The 20,809-nt window shown below is 42.1% G+C and overlaps 1 protein-coding gene across 1 annotated transcript in view; it reads left to right on the top strand.

The window, feature by feature from the left end:
* The window catches only part of CDH4 (cadherin 4), a 918,264-nt gene that overhangs the window by 633,901 nt on the left and 263,554 nt on the right, over nucleotides 1-20,809 (top strand). The window contains 3 exon segments of the mRNA XM_040435851.1: nucleotides 10,601-10,681; nucleotides 10,684-10,726; nucleotides 10,728-10,812. Of these exon segments, the coding sequence (XP_040291785.1) occupies nucleotides 10,601-10,681; nucleotides 10,684-10,726; nucleotides 10,728-10,812 (209 nt within the window).

The following is a 20,809-nucleotide window of genomic DNA, read 5'->3' as shown; positions in this document are numbered from 1 at the left end:
CATGCTGTTGATAATCCAAGATCTCAACATGCTGCTCATTTTTACGAATTTTAATTTTATGTAAATGTCCATAATGGGTCCATTTGGAAATTATTCCCTTGTTGCAGAAGCAATTTGCAGTAAATTGGTTGCTGTTTTACATGGTAACGTCTTGATTTAGGGATCTGTCGCTGCGAGCTCGTAAATAAGTGACTAAAAGGGGACTTTTTTTTTTTCTGCAGCCTCTTCAGCAAATGAAGAGTTAATTCTATAAATGGGGTGAATTGCCTGGGTAAAATATTAATGGCCAGGCCCCTCCTGAAGATTATAATGACTCCATTGTGCCGTATTTCGGTTCTGCCCTTCTCCCCCATGCTCCTCAACGGCCTCCATCCTTTCCAGTTTGTTCCTTTCAGCTAAACGCAGGGACCCTGCAAGTTTCCTGACCTTTTCGAGAGGTTTAATTTTACACGCAAAGTAAAATGCCATCAAAATTTTATGGCATTTGGTACGTGAGGTGAAATTCATCACCGCTCAGCGCTGCTGATGGGCGCACCATCCGAGAAGTTAATTAGGTCCCTCCAAAACATTTCATTTGACCAGGAGACCCCAGTAACACATTTCGCCTCATGAACAAATAGATGGTGGAGGAAAATATTTTGCCTGCTAATTCACATAGCGTTTTGGGATTATTCAGCGGCTTCTGTGATATTTATGTTCCAGGATGAGAGCTTCTTTAATGCGTCTGTATTTCATGGTTAAAAATAACTAGTTATTAAAAATCCAATTGCTCTCGCCACAAAAGTACATTTTCACTTTATTATCTTATTTATAAGCGCTGTGTAATGCAGCATAGTCTAGGAACATGGAAAAATCCCAGTACTGAGTCTAGTATGGAGCAGAAGTGCACTTGTCTGAGGAGCTTGCAGCTTGTCTTCTATAATGTACCCAATTATGAGCCTAATGAATATATGGGCTGAAGAGTAGTTATTGCTCACATCATTCATTCATATTAAAGTACCTTCACTTGCAACACTGGAACCTGGACCTCCAAATAATGAGTTGTATGCAAGTGAAAAAGACTTCATTCCTTTAGAGTTAGGACCGGGTGGTAGACAGGGGCGAACATAGAAATCACTGGGCCCCATAGCAAGAATCTGAATTGGGCCCCCTAACCCCGCCCACTACCCACTCCTGGCCCATCCCACTTCCTGTCCTGGCTCCTCCCATTCCACACTCCCAATTGCCAATAAAGAAATGTATACATGACCTACTGAAACCGTTAGGGATAAATCATTATTTTTTTATTAACTCTCATACACCGCTGATATGACAGTGCTGTATGGGAGTAAGGATCTCACTGGGGCTGCAGCGAGTGATCTACAGCACACATTACTGCTCCTGCCTGTCTGCTTTGGTAAAGCCAGGCAGAGCGGGCACAGGGCGCGATATGTATGCGAGCACAGCTGAACGAGTGCAGGGCAGGAGCCCGCATACATATCGCTCCTCCTGCCTGTGTTCACTATGCTAAAGCCTGACATAGCCCATCCCACACAACTTAACCCCTTTGCTACCAGCCCCCTTTTTGTCATCACTTCTCTAACCCCAAAAAATTTAAGAAAATGTGATCAAAAAGTCACACACATTCCAAAATGGTATCAATAACAACTATAGTTCATCACGTAAAAAATGAGCCCCCACACAGATCAGTAGATATAACTATAAAAAAAGTTATGGGGGTCAGAATATGGTGATGTAAAAAGGTAAATACATTTTTTTTTCAAAGTTTTAATTTATTTTTACACTATTTACACATAAAGGTCAGTTTTGCCGCAAAGGGAACACCGTAGGAACAAAACTCATAAAATGGTGGAGAAATTGTTTTTCTTTTTTTTTCTTTTTATTCCAGGGAAGTACAACTTCTCCTGCTAACATTAAGCCCTCATACATCCTATGTGAATGGAAAAATAGAAAAGTTATGGCAAAAGGAAGATAGGGAAGAAAGAAGAAAATGCAAAAACGAAAAAACAAAATCCGGTATCCTAAGGGGTAAAGAGGCTATCTAACCCCTATTATGCCCCCCAAAATTCCCAGGCACCGTATACAGATAATACTTGTGCCCAGTAGGGGGGGACAGCCAGTAGCAGGCCGCGTCAGAAATGAGCCTCCCTAGCCTCACCCTCCTCCTGAGTTCTCCCCCTCCAAAAAAAAAAAACACTGCTTGCTGCTGCCCTCCCCCCATCAAGAATACACATCCAACCATATATGAACTTTAACTTTTTATTAAGTCTGACTGCTGTCCTCTTACTGTGGCAGGCACACTACGGAGCGGTCCTTCAGTCTGGACCGGGGCCCTGGGGGTGCTGCATCACTGGCTGATGGACGGATGGCGCATAAGCGCAGAGCGGAGGAAAACTACAACACTGAGTGCACTCTGTGTGTGATTGTTGAGCCTGCTCCTGCTGCGATACACTGGCCAATCAGCAGAAGGATCTTTGTGCTGCTAAATGCTGATTGGCCAGTGTGAAATGCAGCATACGCAGTGCCAGGAGCCCGCAGCTGGAGCCTGTCGCCAGGTCAGATAGTGAGCGAGCGCATGAATCAAAGGGGGGGACCAGGAATAACACAAGTGGGCGGGCCATGGCCGCCTGAGCGCCTCAATTAACTATGAATAAAAACTGTCTTGTGCAGAGTAGATGTAGGGGCAGGGCCTTCCATGCGCTCCGGGCCCCCCTGTGCTGCGGGCCCCATAGCAACTGCGTGGTCTGCCTATATTGGCAGTATGCCACTGGTGGTAGAGGAACCCTTACAAATCAGTACAGGAGAAGGAGGAGACCTCATGCAGTGTCCTCCTAACCAAACACTTCCAAGCATGTTGGCCAATTCCACATAATTATAGATAGTGGCTAGAATCTATAGAAAATATTGGATGTATTCAGTTAACAAACAAAAGAACACATGGTAGTGGGCCAGGACAGGACATTAGATGATATAGAGTCAGTATCAGCACCAGGTAATCCATAACAGATGCCAGGACCCACTGGCCTGGAAGGGCTTAAAGTAATCTGGACAGAAATGCTCTACTGAGCAGATGGTTGAGTAGATGATAGGCCCACTGTGACTTTTTTGCCAGAGGGCCCTCATTGGCCCTCATGGGTCCGTTTCAACAAGTTTGGCCAAAAGCCACAAAGACAGCCAACTCATTTTGAACGAAGCAGATCTTTTTTTTTTTAAAGTCACCTTATTTCAAAATATTCAACAATTACAGTAAAGAAAATACTGCAACAAAAAAATGTTACAACAGACACCATACATCTACATTCTAAAAACATGAGATCCTAAGAGACACATTGCCAACGATGTGTGCAAATTGGTGCAAAGTCAAAGTAATCTTTGTGAAGAAACTACCAAGGGCATAGGTTTTTTTCAGACTATCCATTTAACACCCAGCCTGCTCATCAGGGAGTAGAAAGGCACCCAAGGAACACCATGGGTTCCAGATTTTATTAAACTTTAGGAGACAATCGTGATTTTGATATACCACCTTCTCAAATGGTAGCGCATTGTTTATCAGCTTCTTTCTTAGGGCAACAGTGGGAAATGACGGGCCATCTCAAGCAGAGTGATAGCTTTATCCACCATAAACAATGACCTCCTAATGAAAATGTGCAGCCCAATTTTTATCAAACTGCTATTTTTCCTCTAAGAAACTTTCCGAATGACCTTCCGGTACATGGACATAAAGATAACATCCAGACATTAATGATAGGAATGTCCAGCTACCACGCAATATACAGAACTACCTTATGTATACGAGCAGCTATTTCTTGCCCTAGAGCCAGTGATACTCCTCCTCAAAAATGTTGATTTGCTGTAAGTAGTATTCTATTATAACTTTTTTATTGGCAACACAGGCAACAAAGACTTCATGTACTGTTTATAATCTCTAAGCCAAATCAATAGATAAGTATTCCTCTTACAGGATGATACATACCTTATTATTAGAGATGAGTGAATCGACTTCGGATGAGAGAAGTCGATTCTCTCATACCTACATATTATGTATTTTCCAAACCTATGTAACTGTGGAATACATTGCTTAACGAAGAATGGTAATAATAACTTGCATCTTGGCCTTGTGCTGATGTTCACCACATTCATACATGCTCATGAAAGTTCAGAAAGACACAAATCACTGGGCCATAGATTGGTTTCTCTAAGAAATAACGTTCTTTATGGTGGTATCGCCTCCATTTTCATACTTCATGGGAAGACTTCTCCCTCCTTCCCCTCATATGAATGGTTCCTCAACTTCTTTCGTTACACCTCATGACCACATTTTAAAGAGGCTTTTGTCTTTCATTTTACACCTGCCAGCATGCTATGTGGTTGTCTTTTTCCTCTTGCTTATCTTTAGAAATGTGGTTTTCTAAGTAATTAAAAATGAAGAGGTTAAGGGTTTAAGCCCAACAGTCTACTAATGAGGCCTTCAGCAGCTACCTTGTCTACTCTTCACCAGTTTTCGGGCACACTCCGTGCCTTGCAGAATCTGTTTACTTAGGTTGTGAAAGTCTTTTCCTAGTGTTCGCTTCTAAAATAAAATGTAGATATGGGGTGTGGCTATTTATGTGGCATGCTAATTACCGTAAGGCCGTGAGCCAAATGCAAATTTCACCTGGGATTTGGTGCAATTTAAATAGGTCTCAGAGCCGTTTATCTAAGGAGATTTGACAGAGTGTTACATGCTGAAACAGTTTATTTTAATGGCTCCACATTTCCCAGAATTCAGAATGAGCAAGGTTTGGAGAGCGCAGATAAAGAAAGTAAATGGATGAATGGAATATATTTGAAAGATATATTAAATCGGGCAAGACTTCCTCCAAGGCATCGATACGGATGTCTGAATTTCAAGGACAATGATACCGTAAATCAACTGATTTTCATTCTCTGTAAACAAAAAAGCTTCATAGGATTGGACACAGGCTGAGTACAAAGTTATAGGGTGGCGGTTCACCTTCAGGTGACTTTGTGATGCCATGTCACCGGAGTTACTAAATACATTGCTTTATTTGATCACTTCATTTAGGTGGGCAGAATTTATTTTTGTTTCCGGTGGATATTTCATGTTTCCCAGGACAATACAATAAAGCATTTTACTGTGTGATACACGTTTCTGCGTGAAAATCATAGATGGAAAAGGTGCATGGTATAGAAGATTGTTGGAGTATGTAATGAAATTTGTGAGGTGGAAAGCCACTAACCTTCTACAGCAGGAAGCAAAGGACATAAACCTACTGACAACACACAGAGAAATTCCTGTAGGTAGGATTAAGACGGCTGTTCCGATTTTCATCTGTCCATATGGTGTATGGGTGCATCTGTTTTATTCCTCCTGACAAATTCACCTAAATGAATGAGTCTTAGATGGAAAACTCAGCACCGACCACCTGGAAAAATTGACACATAAATTGCACTATTTACTTTAATGGGGTCTTTGTGCTATGTGGTTCCAGTCTGGACAGCATATGGACAGAAAATACGGTCATGTGAATCAGGCCTCTGGTATTCCAGCACTTGTTTTCAGCATTGAGCTGTAATGTAATGTGGAACTGCAGTAGACTGAACAGAGAGAACCTATAAGGATATTTCTGATTCCAAATTGTATCTTCACTCCCCCTATTTCTGTGCTGAATTGCTGTGGGTCCAGCTCGAGAAAAATGTCATACATGGGTGCACCAGCATGAGAGTGAATGTTAACTCATTGACTGTTTATCCATAGGCTGTGTGAGTGGTTGTGTAGAAGAGTTTAAAAAATATATATATATATTGATTGGTTCTTTCCCTTTTAATAATTATATTACATTCTGTATTCCTTGTAATTAAGTGAGTCAGGGATACTTAGTTAAGATATTCAAAGCCATTGTTCTGGGTCACCAGGCCACATTCCAGAGTTGTTAACTCACAGGACATGCATAGTCCACCTTGGACATCCTTAGGAGGAGGGGCTGATGGGTATAAACCTTTGTGCATAAAGACAAAGAACTCAGCTCCAATGAGACCATCATCCAGGTAGGATGTTGTAGGTCACTATCTCTCTTGTACTGGTGAAACTCGAAAAATGTTAATATCGTGCAAAGTTCATGTATTTCAGTAATGCAACTTAAAAGATGAAACTAACATATGAGATAGACTCATTACATGCAAAGCGAGATATTTCAAGCCTTTATTTGTTATAATTTGGATGATTATGGCTTACAGCTTATGAAACCCCAAAGTCACAATCTCAGGTACCCTTTGCTCAGGGGATATGAATTAATTAGCTGACTAGAGTGTGACACTTTGAGCCTAGAATATTGAACCTTTTCACAATATTCTAATTTTACAGGGAACCTGTTACTGGGATTTTGTGTATAGAGCTGAGGACATGGGTTGCTAGATGGCCGCTAGCACATCCGCAATACCCAGTCCCCATAGCTCTGTGTGCTTTTATTGTGTAAAAAAAACGATTTGATACATATGCAAATTAACCTGAGATGAGTCCTGTACTAGAGATGAGTCAGGGACAGAACTCATCTCAGGTTAATTTGCATATGTATCAAATCGTTTTTTTTACACAATAAAAGCACACAGAGCTATGGGGACTGGGTATTGCGGATGTGCTAGCGGCCATCTAGCAACCCATGTCCTCAGCTCTATACACAAAATCCGGGTGACAGGTTCTCTTAAAGTTGCATTACTGTTGCATTACTGAAATAAATTAACTTTTACACGATATTCTAATTTTTCGAGTTTCACCTGAATTACCATAAGGTGTCAACCATATGGTACGTGGGTAGTGTGGCGACAGGAGCTCCATTGTGTTGCAGGTCAGGTGATTTATTGTTATATACCTTTACTACTCTGTATGTGATTTGTCTATTTATATATATATTTTATCACACTTAGTAACTATTTTTATCACTTAGCCTGCGTAAGCCTATTTTTTCTTAAATCTTCGAATTCAAGTTAAAACAGTGGTATTGCAGCATTTAGGTGAATGTGACTGAGCTGTACTATCAGACAAAGCCACAGACAAGAGTGGCACTTTATTTTTATTCCAATTTTATTCAAACCCTTTAATTATCATAGATCTGGTGATTATTTGCACCAGTAGTTTCCCACCTATAACTTGCAAGCAGAACTACAACTACCAGCATGTTACAACAGCCTGCTGATATTGATTCATAAAAAAAAAAAATTGATACAGTATTACTATGATCTCTGGAGGTGTCTCTTTAATGTTTTTTGTGGGTGGCACTGGTATGAGGGCACAGCTGCAATATTCAACCAGTCTCCCTCTCCCCTTCAGGAGCTGGCAGTTTAATTGCAGAGGTGGAAATGGTACAGACCTGGGGTACGATGCCTGGGAAGCTGTGTATTACAAAGCTAGCCAGAAATAAAGGTGATTGTGGAATGAATAGAGGATCAGAGAAGTCTGCCGTTTGGTTGGCTTTCTTCTGAATAAATAGTAATTAAATCATACGAGTCTTGACAGAGCAATTGCAGAGAATGAATCCTGCTAACATAATTGCTTCCATTCCCCTATTTTCCTAAATGCTGGGTAACTTTCCCTATGGGTTTCTGCAGCAGAGGATGTCACTTCTTCTCACTGGTGGGTGATTTAGTGCTGCATTTGCTGACACTTCCATCCGCACATGCAGATAGCGTCCTAATGTGGGTTTAATAAATATTCATTTACAGCCCACCATTCCCCCACCCTGAAAGATGCTACCACTTCTACAGGCTAATTGCAGGTCTCTGGAAGCTAGTTCAGCTCGTCAAGTAGTAGACTGCAGAACATTGCACCTCTGTAAGAAGTCGGTACCTAGCCAATTGCAGAGCTTTTTTAGACAACATTACGCTGCACTGCCAACACCCATATTGATTTAAAATATTATGTGTTAGAACTTAATTGTTATAACACAAAGCATCCTGCAATTATTGAGTGCTGTAGCCAAATTTGGAAGTGGTCCACAGTTTCAAGTATCATGTACAGCATTATGCGTTAAGGGGTTAATGTTCATGATTATGGCATACAGCTAAGTCAGTATCTCAAAAAATTTGAATATTGTGAAAAGGTTCAATATTGTAGACTCATGATGTCACACTCTAATCAGATAATCGACACAAAATACCTGCAAAGGTTTCCTAAGCCTTTAAATGGCCCCTGAGTCTGGTTCAGTAGGATACACAATCATGGTGAAAACTGCTGACAAAAGTTGTCCAGAAGACAGTCATTGACACCCTCCACAAGGACCCAACAATGCAACCAAGCTGAAGTCCGCTATCTAAGCAACCTGGGCTTTCATAACACCACAGGCTGATCGCCTCATTGCCACGTTGCATTGATGCAGTAATTCATGCAAAAGGAGCCCAAAGTATTGAGTGCATATACTGTACATACTTTTCAGTAGGCCAACATTTCTGCATTAAAAATAATGTTTTAATTGGTCTTATATAATGTTCTGATTTTCTGAGTTGCGAACTTTTGGGTTTCCATTAGCTGTAAGCCATAATCATCAGCATTAAAAGAAATAAATGCTTGAAATAGATCTCTTTGTGTAATTCATCTATATAATATATGAGTTTCACTTTTGAATAGAATGACTAAAATAAATAAACTTTTCAATGATCTTCAAATTTATTGAGATACACCTCTAAGGCCTCTTTCACACGCGCATCATGGTTTTGGGACGGATAAGATGTGGGTGCGTCGTGGGAAAATGCGCAATTTTTTTGCGAGAGTGCAAAACATTTTAATGCGTTTTGCACGCGCGTGAGAAAAATCGGGTTTGGGTTAGGTGTTGTGTAGATTGTATTATTTTCCCTTATAACATGGTTATAAGGGAAAATAATACCATTCTTCATACAGAATGTTTAGTACAATAGGGCTGGAGGGGTTAAAAAAAAATTAAAAATTATTTAACTCACCTTAATCCACTTGTTCGCGCAGCCCGGCTTCTCTTCTTTCTTCAGGACCTGGGTAAAGGACCTTTGATGACATTACTGCGCTGACATTACTGCGCTCATCACATGGTCCATCACATGATCCATCACCATGGTGATGGATCATGTGATAGACTATGTGATGAGCACAGTGACGTCACCACAGGTCATTTTCCTACTGCACAGCAAAGATGAAGACAGAAGCGAAGCCGGGCTGCGCGAACAAGTGGATTAAGGTAAGTTAAATTTTTGTAAATTTTTTTTTAACCCCTCCAGCCCTATTTTACTAAGCATTCTGTATTAGGAATGATATTATTTCCCCTTATAACCATGTTATAAGGGAAAATAATAATGATCGGGTCCCCATCCCGATCGTCTCTAGCAACCGTGTGTGAAAATCGTACCGCTTCCGCACTTGCTTGTGGATGCTTGCGATTTTCACTTCTATGGGGCCTGCGTTGTGTGAAAAACGCACAAAGTAGAGCATCACCGCTCATGTGCACAGCCCCATAGAAATGAATGGGTCCGGATTCAGTGCGGGTGCAATGCGTTCACCTCATGCATTGCACCCGCGCGGAAATCTCACTCGTGTGAAAGAGGCCTAAGTGTTACAGGGTAAAATAGAAAAGGACTAATTTCTGAGAGCAGATCAAGGCACTGAATATTCAGACTCCTCCCCCTTGACAATGCAGTATATGAAAGATCAACATTGTTTATAGCAGTTATCACCCAAGTGTCAATTGGCTGGGAGGATGTCATCTCTCCTGACATGTCTTTTTAGTAATATTTCACATGAAATAACAATTCCAAAGCATCTTTTCTTAGAAATCAGTGTTATGCCGTTCTTTTATTTTTCCACCTAGAAATGTATCAGTAAATTGACAACTGGGCGGTAACACCTCTGTCAGTGGTGTGGGTTTCTATGCCTTCTGACACTGTCCAATCTGTGCTGACAGTGCAGGCTTGTGTATAGACACAAGCTTTTAACGTTGATTCTTACTTATGAGAAATAGCAGAGGAACAAACAATGCTTCAGAATTGATCATTTATGGGGAATACAAATATTTACTAAAACAGACATGTCAGTGTGCAAACACATTGGAATTAACCTCTTTAGTGGCATCGTTGCTTCCTATTTGGAGGCTACCTTCTTGCAAAACTTTTTATTTCCATACTGCTTTAAAAAATATACTACACTACTATCATAATTTATAAAATGGTGGTCAATTAATTGCCAAAATTACACATGTGCCCACTGGTGCCACCAGAAATGGATCGTCTCTCTGCTGACCTTGGTTATATCATGCTGTATTGTTTGCTTGTTGCCCCATTGTTTGGGTTCTTATGGTGGAGATTAGCATAAGGTCCCTCTTGGCGTTGGTGGGTGGAGAAGAGAAGGGACCAATTTGACTCTGTTGCCCTATAGCCCACATACACCTGGAACCAGACTTGTCATTTTTCTCGAGGTTTGCTGGTTTCCTCCCAGAGTTCAAAACATATTGATCATTTCCTTCCTAGAGGTGTGCCTTGGACCTCCAGTGCCCCAATTTAAAATCTGTTAAAGTGTGAGGTTATAATGCAACTGTATTTTCTGTTTCATGCATACCAATAACTGATCTCCCTCATTTTTTTTCAGTAAAATTTAATGGGTGCACTACAGGAACACGGGGAATATGGTATGAAACCAGCAATCCAGATTTCAAAGTGGGAACAGATGGAGATGTTACACAGCCCGCAAGGTTCAGATCCCTTCCAAACAAGCATATTTGTAGTGGCAGCCTGGACCACCAAACTCCAGAGAAATGGGAAGCTGCTATCCGACTGCTAGTAGAAGACCAGCCATTCAACGTAGCCAGCACCAGTACTGTGAAAATCTTACATTAAGGTGGTAGATATATGCAGTATTTAAGACAGATAGATTAGAATGACATACAAGAAACATAGATGCGAGCTAGAGTGTATAGATAATGACATGAAATAGATATCTATCTTTCTATCCTCTATATGTCTGTCTGCATGTCCATTTATTATGTTTCATATGTATTCTACCTTGCATATCTACAACCAAGAGTGATGCGTCATGGAGATGACTGTAATTGTTTTAAGCATCCCTGTTTTACCAGATCATCTTATAATTATTCAGATACCTTTCTGTATTTAAGTGTGAAGGTGGCTTTACCCTCAGGGCACAATTACATTCATGTTTGCAAAATTTTGACAAATTGAATTTTAATTGAGATGTGACTTTTTTGTTAAATACTAAGTAGTGGTATTATTATGGCGAAGGAAATCCTGCAGTTAGACATTTTAAAGAAATGTACACTAGTATCTAGTGCATGTTTATAATAAAGTAGATGGTGAAAGGTTTCACCAAATATTTGCGGTGCCAGTGGTCCATGCCCAACGCCATATCTCCCTTGGGCACAGCCACCAGAGCGTTAACCTGGTGTTCTTCTCTGCTTCTCCAGTGGCCCGTGCTCCCCGTCATCCTCTGCTTCTTCACCCACTTGGGTCATGCTGCTTGTCTTCCACTCTCAGGCTGCGTCTGATTTTTACCTTTTCTGCCTCTCTCTGCCTGCAGGGTGGGTTCTCTTTCTCGCTCTCTCTCTCCAACTATTAAAGGGCCAGCACACACACTCTAACCTTCCTCAGACTATAGCTGGCCACCCTGGGGTACTTAAATGGGTTATGCAGGCAGTATATATACTGCATGCACAACCTCTTTAAGGTACTTTCCCCAATTTGAGAAAGCCTGAGCAATAGGTTCTACAGGTGCTGTAGTTTTCTAGTTTCCTGCACTTGGCTTGTACGTTTCCTGTGTACTGACTCTTCCCTGACTCCGGATTTCACCCTGCCTTACCTGACCTCTGCCTGATCTCCATACTAACCCTGAGCTGCCTGCCCTGACCTTGGCTTGATGAAAAGAAAAAATAAGGAGGTAGAAAAATGTGATGAAGGAAAGAATAGTAGGTACAAGGTGATTTGAGTACCATTCCCGAGGCCGCACCCAAAAAAAATATTTGTGAAGCAGTACACACAAGTATACTGCATAGTTTGTGCAAGAATGGGAAAAAGATAGGTGCATGTGTTCCCCTTGAAAGCTCAGACGGTATCAGAGGGGAAAAAAGGAAAAAAGAGGATGCAGGCACGCCAGGATAGCGGTGTAAACAAAGAGGTGCATTATATTGAGTCAGAATGATACAAATGAATCAACAAAAAATATACCTGATAAATGATAATAAAAAACCTTATTATGATAACTTTTAGGACATATAGTCAATTATGAGATATTAAGACAAGTAAATAATGATGGTGTGGAAATGGAATATTAAAAAATAAATAAATTTAAAGATATAGCAATGATACATCGAGTGGGGGACTTACTTCACCAGGGAGGGAGGTATAGGATAAGCATAATACACCTATACTTTCTCCTCCCCCGCCGAGATCACACGACAGATGGTATAAAATTGCCTCAACATCCCAAAAGAATGGTGACCAGGGTCCCCGTTACTTACCATATAGACACAAATGACTTATTTTATTCTTTGATGGATCTATAATATAATAAGGTTTTTTATTATCATTTATCAGGTATATTTCTATATATAATTATTTATCGCATTATTGTATTCTTACCCCTCTGACTCATCTTATTTTATTCTTTTATTCTTTGATGGATCCATAATATAATAAGGTTTTCTATTATCATTTATCAGGTATATTCATATATTTATTGCATTATTGTATTCTTATACCAATTCATTTTCTCATAATAAGGTTTTTTAGTATCATTTATCAGGTATATTTATATTTATTGCATGATTGTATTTTCAGACCAATTCATTTATTTGTATATTATCCTCACCCAACCATTTAACTAATGAATTTTTATTTTATTTCACTGGGATATTTTTTATGAATATAAACCTACAGTGTTGTTAATCGACAAACAACAACAAAAAATGCCCAAAGTAATCAAAAATATAATTCATTTTATTGTAATAAATATATAACTTATTGTGATGTACATAAAAATAAAGATAACAGAGAAAAGAGCCAGCAGAAAGGCTCATGCCGCAATCCACTGGCCTATACCGCTGTCACCCACCAAAAGATGTAAAGCATGTCAGGTATACAAATTGTATATATATAAATAATCCAGTCGCTGAAAAATAATAATAATAATACTACTACTATAGCTCAGTATAGGACATTAAATCATCACCTAAATGCATAACCGTCAGAAGGGACACAGCTCTAGAGTGAGATCTCAATAAGGATAATAGGACGGATGACAAAGCTGAGGCGAAACGTGCGTCGAGGTTACTATCCTGACCTGGCAATCTACAAAATCTGTATTAGTCAGTGTGCAATTTAAGGTAGAAATACACCCATCATTTTCTGTGGTTTGAAAAACACACTTTTTAAAAAAAAAAAAAATGTATTTTCCAGATCTGCAAGTGTTAAATTCAAGTTTAATATATACAGCTTTCATATTCTGTTACCAAAAAAAGACTTTTTTGGCAATCTACAACATCTGGATTAGTCAGTGTGCAATTTAAGGTAGAAATACACCCATCATTTTCTGGGGTTTTAAAAACACACTATTTTTTTCGAAAAACTGTATTTTCCAGATCTGCAAGTGTTAAATTCAAGTTTAATATATACAGCTTTCATATTCTGTTACCAAAAAAAGACTTTTTTGGCAATCTACAACATCTGTATTAGGCCTCATGCACACGACAGAATTTTTTCACGGTCCGCAAAACGGGGTTCCGTTGTTCCGTGATCCGTTTCCGTTTTTGTTTCCGTGTGTCTTCCTTGATTTTTGGAGGATCACCAGACATGAAAAGTGAAAAAAATATCTAAGTCAAGTTTGCCTTGCAAATGATAGGAAAAAAACGGACACGGATCACGGACGCAGATGACAATCTTGTGTGCCTCCGTGTTTTTTCACGGACCCATTGACTTGAATGGGTCCGCGAACCGTTGTCCGTGAAAAAAATAGGACAGGTCTTATTTTTTTCACGGACTTGAAACACGGATCACGCACGCGGATGACAAACGGTGCATTATCCGAGATTTCAACGGACCCATTGAAAGTCAATGGGTCCGCAGAAAATCACGGAAAATGGAACAACGGACGCGGAACACAACAATGGTCGTGCGCATGAGGCCTAAGTCAGTGTGCAATTGAAGCTAGAAATACACCCATCATTTTCTGGGGTTTGAAAAACACACTTTTTTGACAAAAAACACTATTTTCAGGCCTTGCAGCATCAGCATGTGTGAAATTACAGGCTTATATACTGCTGTCAAATTCAGTTGTTAAACAAACACTCGTCTGGGCACAAAATTTTTTGTTGGCAGCCTTTGATGCAGATGTCATTGTGAGATACACCCTTAATACATTTGGGTTACATTCAGAGATTTTAAATACCGCCATTTGGTGCACCAATTTTGAATTCAGGCCTACACTAGTTTAGACCGTGTGAGATACCCCCTCTACATACAGGGGTTTGAATCAGCATTAGAAATACAGCCATTCGAAATACAGCCATTTTGGGCAAAGAAATATTGAATTCAGGCCTACAGTGGTTCAGACCGTGTGAGATATCCCCTCTACATACAGGGGTTTGATTCAGGGATTTGAAATACAGCCATTTGAAATACAGCCATTTTGGGCAAAGATATATTTACTTCAGGCCTACAGTGGTTCAGACCGTGTGAGATACTCCCTCTACATACAGAGGTTTGATTCAGGGATTTGAAATACAGCCATTTGAAATACAGCCATTTTGTGCAAAGATATATTTACTTCAGGCCTACACTGGTTCAGGCCCTGTGAGATACCCCCTCTACATACAGGGGTTTGATTCAGGGATTTTAAATACAGCCATTTGAAAGACAGCCATTTTGGGCAAAGATATATTTACTTCAGGCCTACAGTGGTTCAGACCGTGTGAGATACTCCCTTTACATACAGAGGTTTGATTCAGGGATTTGAAATACAGCCATTTGAAATACAGCCATTTTGTGCAAAGATATATTTACTTCAGGCCTACAGTGGTTCAGGCCCTGTGAGATACCCCCTCTACATACAGGGGTTTGAATCAGGCATTTGAAATACAGCCATTTGAAATACAGCCATTTTGTGCAAAGATATATTTACTTCAGGCCTACAGTGGTTCAGGCCCTGTGAGATACTCCCTTTACATACTGTAGTTCTATTCTACTATTAATTAAACACCCATTTAGGGCAAGATCCTAAATTCGAAAAATATGAGGAGAGTGTCAATCAAGGGCCGTGGCCCAGGTCGTGGTGCTGCTGGTGGAGCTCCTGTTGCAGGGAGAGGACGTGGTCGATCTGTGCCAGCTACACGCACAAGTGAAACCCCTTCCTCAGGTGCGAGTAGGCGACAAAACCTGCAGCAGTATTTGGTCGGGCCTAATGCTGCTCTACGAATGGTGAGGCCTGAACCAGTACAGGCGATAGTAGATTGAGTTGCTGACAGTGGATCCAGTTCCTTCACATTGTCTCCCACCCAGTCTCCTGCTGAAAGACCACAGTTGGCACCTGCAGCTGATGTCCATCAGTCTTTCACCTCACCCCCTCGCAAATCAGCCAAGCAGTCTGAGCCCCAAGTCATGCAGCAGTCTCTGCTGCTTTTTGATGACTCTGTTAGCAGGGTTTCCCAGGGCCATCCACCTAGCCCTGCCCCAGAAGTGGAAGAGATTGAGTGCACTGATGCCCAACCACTTATCTTTCAAGATGAGTACATGGGAGGACCATCGCAGCACGTCTTGGATGATGACGAAGCACAGGTGCCAACTGCTGGGACTTTCGAAAGTGTGAATAATAACAAACTGGATAATTATTGGAGACCACCTGAGTCAAACAGAAAATGTAGAGTAAGTGGTCAATTATTAAAACTTAACATTTAATGATATACTTAGAAAATAAGTCCCAAGATAATTAGATACATTACATAGACAAAAGGAAGCAACGCGGCGGTTCACCATACAGGTAATAGTGGTGCTAACAACCAAAACACATTAAAGAAGCAAGAGGTGCTCGGCGGCACCAGAAAATAACCAGGTGGTCCTACCGCTCTGATGAAATGCTCCTTGGTACAACAGATGCCTAGCCGGTGTTAATGGATGAACACACCGTTGCTAAAGGCAGTTGTAAGACGCAGGGTTGTGGATGCTAGGCTAGTTGGCCCTAGTAATACCCTAGGGACCTACAATGACCTAAGTGACCTGACCACGGATCCCCGTGACCAGTCACAAGCAGGAACCCTCACCCTGGAATTAGTGCCTAGATCCCTACACGCATGTTTCGCTGAAAGGATGAGTAAAAAGCTCATCAGGGGAAACACGGGAGCTTGGGCTGAAGCTGTGCAGGGTACACTGACGATAATGTCAGATGTGTGCTCTGCACAGAGGCAAAGTGTGACCACGATCCTGATGTGGATACAAGTGGGCAGACTAGCTATAGCGTAATAGGGGAAAACTGATACAAACCCCTCTCCTACTAACAACTCTTGGCGCATGGGCTGATGTAGCCTGAGGTAGCGCAAAAACCGCTACCTTTTAAAGAAGAAGCCGGCCTCAGAGCGAGGCTTGGCTGGGACACTCCTACCTCACTCAGAAATGCGGTGCACGCCTGCGCATGCGCGAAAAGACGGATCACATGAAGAGAAGGGGAGGTCACTGGGCGGACGCATGTGATGAAGATGACGTCACCGCGTCCAATCTCGTTTGTTCACACGAGATGACGCGACAGTTGCCAGGCAATCGGGACGCTGTTTCCAGGCACTGTCGGACAGCGCAGCTCCTGATATGCAGCTGTGCTTTTATATATATGGCATTAATGGCAATAAGGGAATAATAGAATCATGAATATGTTGGCGGTATACGACACATATGACAAGGGAGAGGGGTAGAATAGAGTAACAATCAAAGAAGGGGGGGAATGCAGAGAGAGGGAACGGGAGAGGACAAAGGCAGAGAAGTAGATATATAGATTAGAAAGCTAAAAATGAAGTATACAGAATTATGAAGTATACACATAAATACAGGCTACCTAGATGAAACAGCTATAATTGAGCTGCTCATTAAGGCCCGTAGGTTAGACTGTGCCTAGTGTGTAAATCCAGCGGGACTCTCTCTGGAGTAACACACGATCCCAGTCTCCACCACGGATTGAACACCCAACCTTTTCGATTCCCATTGCCTTTAAGCAGCTTGGGTTACCCTGATGACAGTCATGGACATGCCTGGACACTACTGTGTCCCTCTTGTTGGCAATGTCGCCGAGATGCTCACCCAGATGCCTGCGCAATTCACGTCTGGTCTTTCCCACGTATTCTAAATTGCAATCACAGGTAATCTTATAAATTACGCCCTGCGTTTTGCAATTGATGAAGTCCTTGATGGGAAATGTTCTTTTCAAGTAGGAGCTAAAGAAAGTTTTACCTGACTGGACAATACTACAGGCTACACAGCCACTACACCTGAAACAGCCTGTGGGCCTACGATCAAGCCAAGTGCCCTGCCTGGGCACAGGTGTAAAGTGGCTGTGCACGAGGAGATCCTTAAGATTGCTACCCCTTCTGAAAGATATCTGGAGGTAGTCATGTATGACTTCCTTGATATCCGGATCCATCATTAAGATAGGCCAGTGCTTACCGAGGATCCCTCGCATTCTATCAGCACAGCCATCAAAGGTGGCTAGCAGTCGGATATTCTGGTCCTCAATTGTTCTCACCCTGGGCACCACAAGATCCGAGCGGGCCGTGTCGGCCGCCCTGTGGTAGGCCTGCCTGAGTACATTGTCTGGGTACCCCCTGTTGAGGAACCTAGTCCTCAGATCGTTCGCCCTCTTCCTAAATTCTAGTCCCTCGGAGCAGTTACGCCTAAGGTGTAGGTATTGGCCACAAGGAATACCCCTCTTGAGGGGGGTAGGGTGACTACTGCTCCAATGAAGGACCGAATTAGTAGAAGTGGGCTTCCTGAAGATAGTGGTTGAAAGTTCATCAATACCTTTTCTAGAGATGGAAAGAGAGACTGTTTGGATCAGATTCATGTGTGAATCTGAGTCCTATGTCGTTACAATTCACTTTATCGACAAAGTCAGAGAATGATGATTTGGAATCGTTCCAAATGATGAAGATGTCGTCGATGTAACGGGCCCACAGTCCTATAGGCCCGGTACTCAACGACATCTCCTCAGAGAAGACACTAGTTGCCTCCCACCAGCCCAGGAGCAGGTTAGCGTAGGCCGGTGCACAAGAACAGCCCATCGCCGTGCCCCTGAGCTAATGGTAAAGCTTTGTCCCAAAATAAAAAAAGTTGTGTGTCAACAGATACTCAAGGAGTCTCAACACAAAATCATTGTGCTGAGAAAATTGACAGCCCCTCATACTGAGGAAGTGACCTACTGCCTTAAGACCAGCTGTATGGGGAATGGACGAGTATAGCGCCTCTACGTCAATACTGCCCAAAATGGCCTGGGGTTCAATACTGACACCATCAAGTCTTTTGAGTAAGTCCATAGTGTCCCTGACATATGATGGCAGGGACACTACGAAGGGCATTAGGACCTTGTCAATGTACACACCCAGATTCTGACTAATGCAACCAACCCCCGAAACGATAGGCCTCCCTTTCAGGGGAGTTGTCCCCTTATGGACCTTCGGCAGGCTGTAAAACGGGGCATTTACCGGGTGTTTTGCATACAGGAAGTCCAGTTCCTCTTCAGAAATTAGCTTTTTAGTTTTAGCATCCTGAAGGATGTCCCTGAGTTCTAATAGGTATGAGTCTGTTGGGTTAGATGACAGGACTTCATAGCTATTTTTATCCCGAAGGATCTGTTCAACATATCCTTTGTAGTCGGCCGTATCCAAGATCACCGTGTTGCCCCCTTTGTCCGAGGGCTTCACAGTGATCGAGGAGTCGCTTTTAAGGGCAGTAATGGCTTCCCATTCTTCCCTGGTACAATTATTGCACAGGGGAAGTGGTGCTACTTGTTTAAGGTCTGCTGTCACAAGTTGGAGGAAAATGTCCAAGCACGATACGTCACTGGAGGGGGGCATCTTAGTGCTTTTTTTCCTTAGGGTCGTGAACGGACCCAGACCAGTTAGGCCACCGTCTGATTCCTCCAAACTGTGCAGCAACCTGACATCAGATAAAATGCTTAAAGGGATCCTGACACTGCCGCTCATCCTTATGTTTAAAAAATTTGCGCCACCTCAGTTTCCTGATGAACAGGTGCAAATCTTTGGTCCAGGTAAAGGCGTCAAAGCGGCGTGTAGGAACAAAAGATAGACCTTTGCTAAGGACAGCCATTTCAGTACTACTAAGTGTTCTCTGGGATAAATTTTACTTCGGGGCCTGTTGGTCCCCTGTCCTCGATCTGTTTCTCAACGATATGGATAGCCTGGTCTAAAAAACTCTGGGGTTGTCCTCTACCTCTACCTCCTCTTCCCCTACCCCTTATATACGGATTTTTCCTCCTAGTTGATGTGCTTGCTTGCTCGCGTTCACTATCTGAGAGGTCGGTCTCAGTGGTAGACAATTCAGAGGCCACCTCCCTGATAGTGACTTTATCTTTGAGAACAGAATATGCCTTATTCTCTTTGAATTCAGCAAGATCTTTAGTAAACTGCCGATGCTTCCGTTCCCTGAGGTAGAATTGATATTTCTCTATGGAAGCCTGCAGCTGTTTTTCTTTATTATTGAAGTCGGGGTCCTGGGTGAAGGTTTTGGTGACTTCAATCTGGGTTTTAATCTCTCCCCAAGACTCTCAAGATTAATCTTCTCCTCCTCCAGCAATAGGGCCATAAATTGAAGGGAGCTGGCAGTGGCTAGTTGTTCCCAGCGGTTACCAAAACCGGGGCTCCTCTGTCTATTGACAGGGGTGAGTGAAATCCTTAAGCCCCTGGGAACAATGCCATGTTTTATATAATTATCGAGGCTCTGCACCTCCCACCAGCTTGATAGATGTTCCTTATATAATTTATTTAACTCCTTAAACACAGTTTTGAAGGAGGGAATAAACTTCTTTTGCACATTGTCCAAAAAAAACTCCCTCGCCTCATCAAACCATGCGTCCGTATTAAGGCCAACAGTCAAGAAACCTGCCATGCCAGGGGAAATCAATGAATAATAACAAACTGGATAATTATTGGAGACCACCTGAGTCAAACAGAAAATGTAGAGTAAGTGGTCAATTATTAAAACTTAACATTTAATATGATATACTTAGAAAATAAGTCCCACGATAATTAGATACATTACATAGACAAAAGGAAGCTACACGGCGGTTCACCATACAGGTAATAGTGGTGCTAACAACCAAAACACATTAAAGAAGCAAGAGGTGCTCGGCGGCACCAGAAAATAACCAGGTGGTCCTACCGCTCTGATGAAATGCTCCTTGGTACAACAGATGCCTAGCCGGTGTTAATGGATGAACACACCGTTGCTAAAGGCAGTTGTAAGACGCAGGGTTGTGGATGCTAGGCTAGTTGGCCCTAGTAATACCCTAGGGACCTACAATGACCTAAGTGACCTGACCACGGATCCCCGTGACCAGTCACAAGCAGGAACCTCACCCTGGAATTAGTGCGCCCTAGCAGTTTGGAGCATGTCCTTCCACCACCGAGGATTGTAGGGCGCTTCAGTTTGCCTCCTGTTGCTTCCTCCTCCTACTCTGCTTCCTCATCCTCTACCAGCTTCTCATCCGGTCAGCGTCACCACCAACTTCAGCACAGCCAGGGGTAAACGACAGCAGGCAGTTTTAAAACGTATCTGTTTGGGGGACAAACCCCACACC

The sequence above is a fragment of the Bufo bufo genome, chromosome 6, assembly GCF_905171765.1.
Source record: "Bufo bufo chromosome 6, aBufBuf1.1, whole genome shotgun sequence".
NCBI lineage: Eukaryota > Metazoa > Chordata > Amphibia > Anura > Bufonidae > Bufo > Bufo bufo.
Note: the sequence above shows the minus strand (reverse complement) of the source record. Positions and strands in the feature narration are given on the sequence as shown.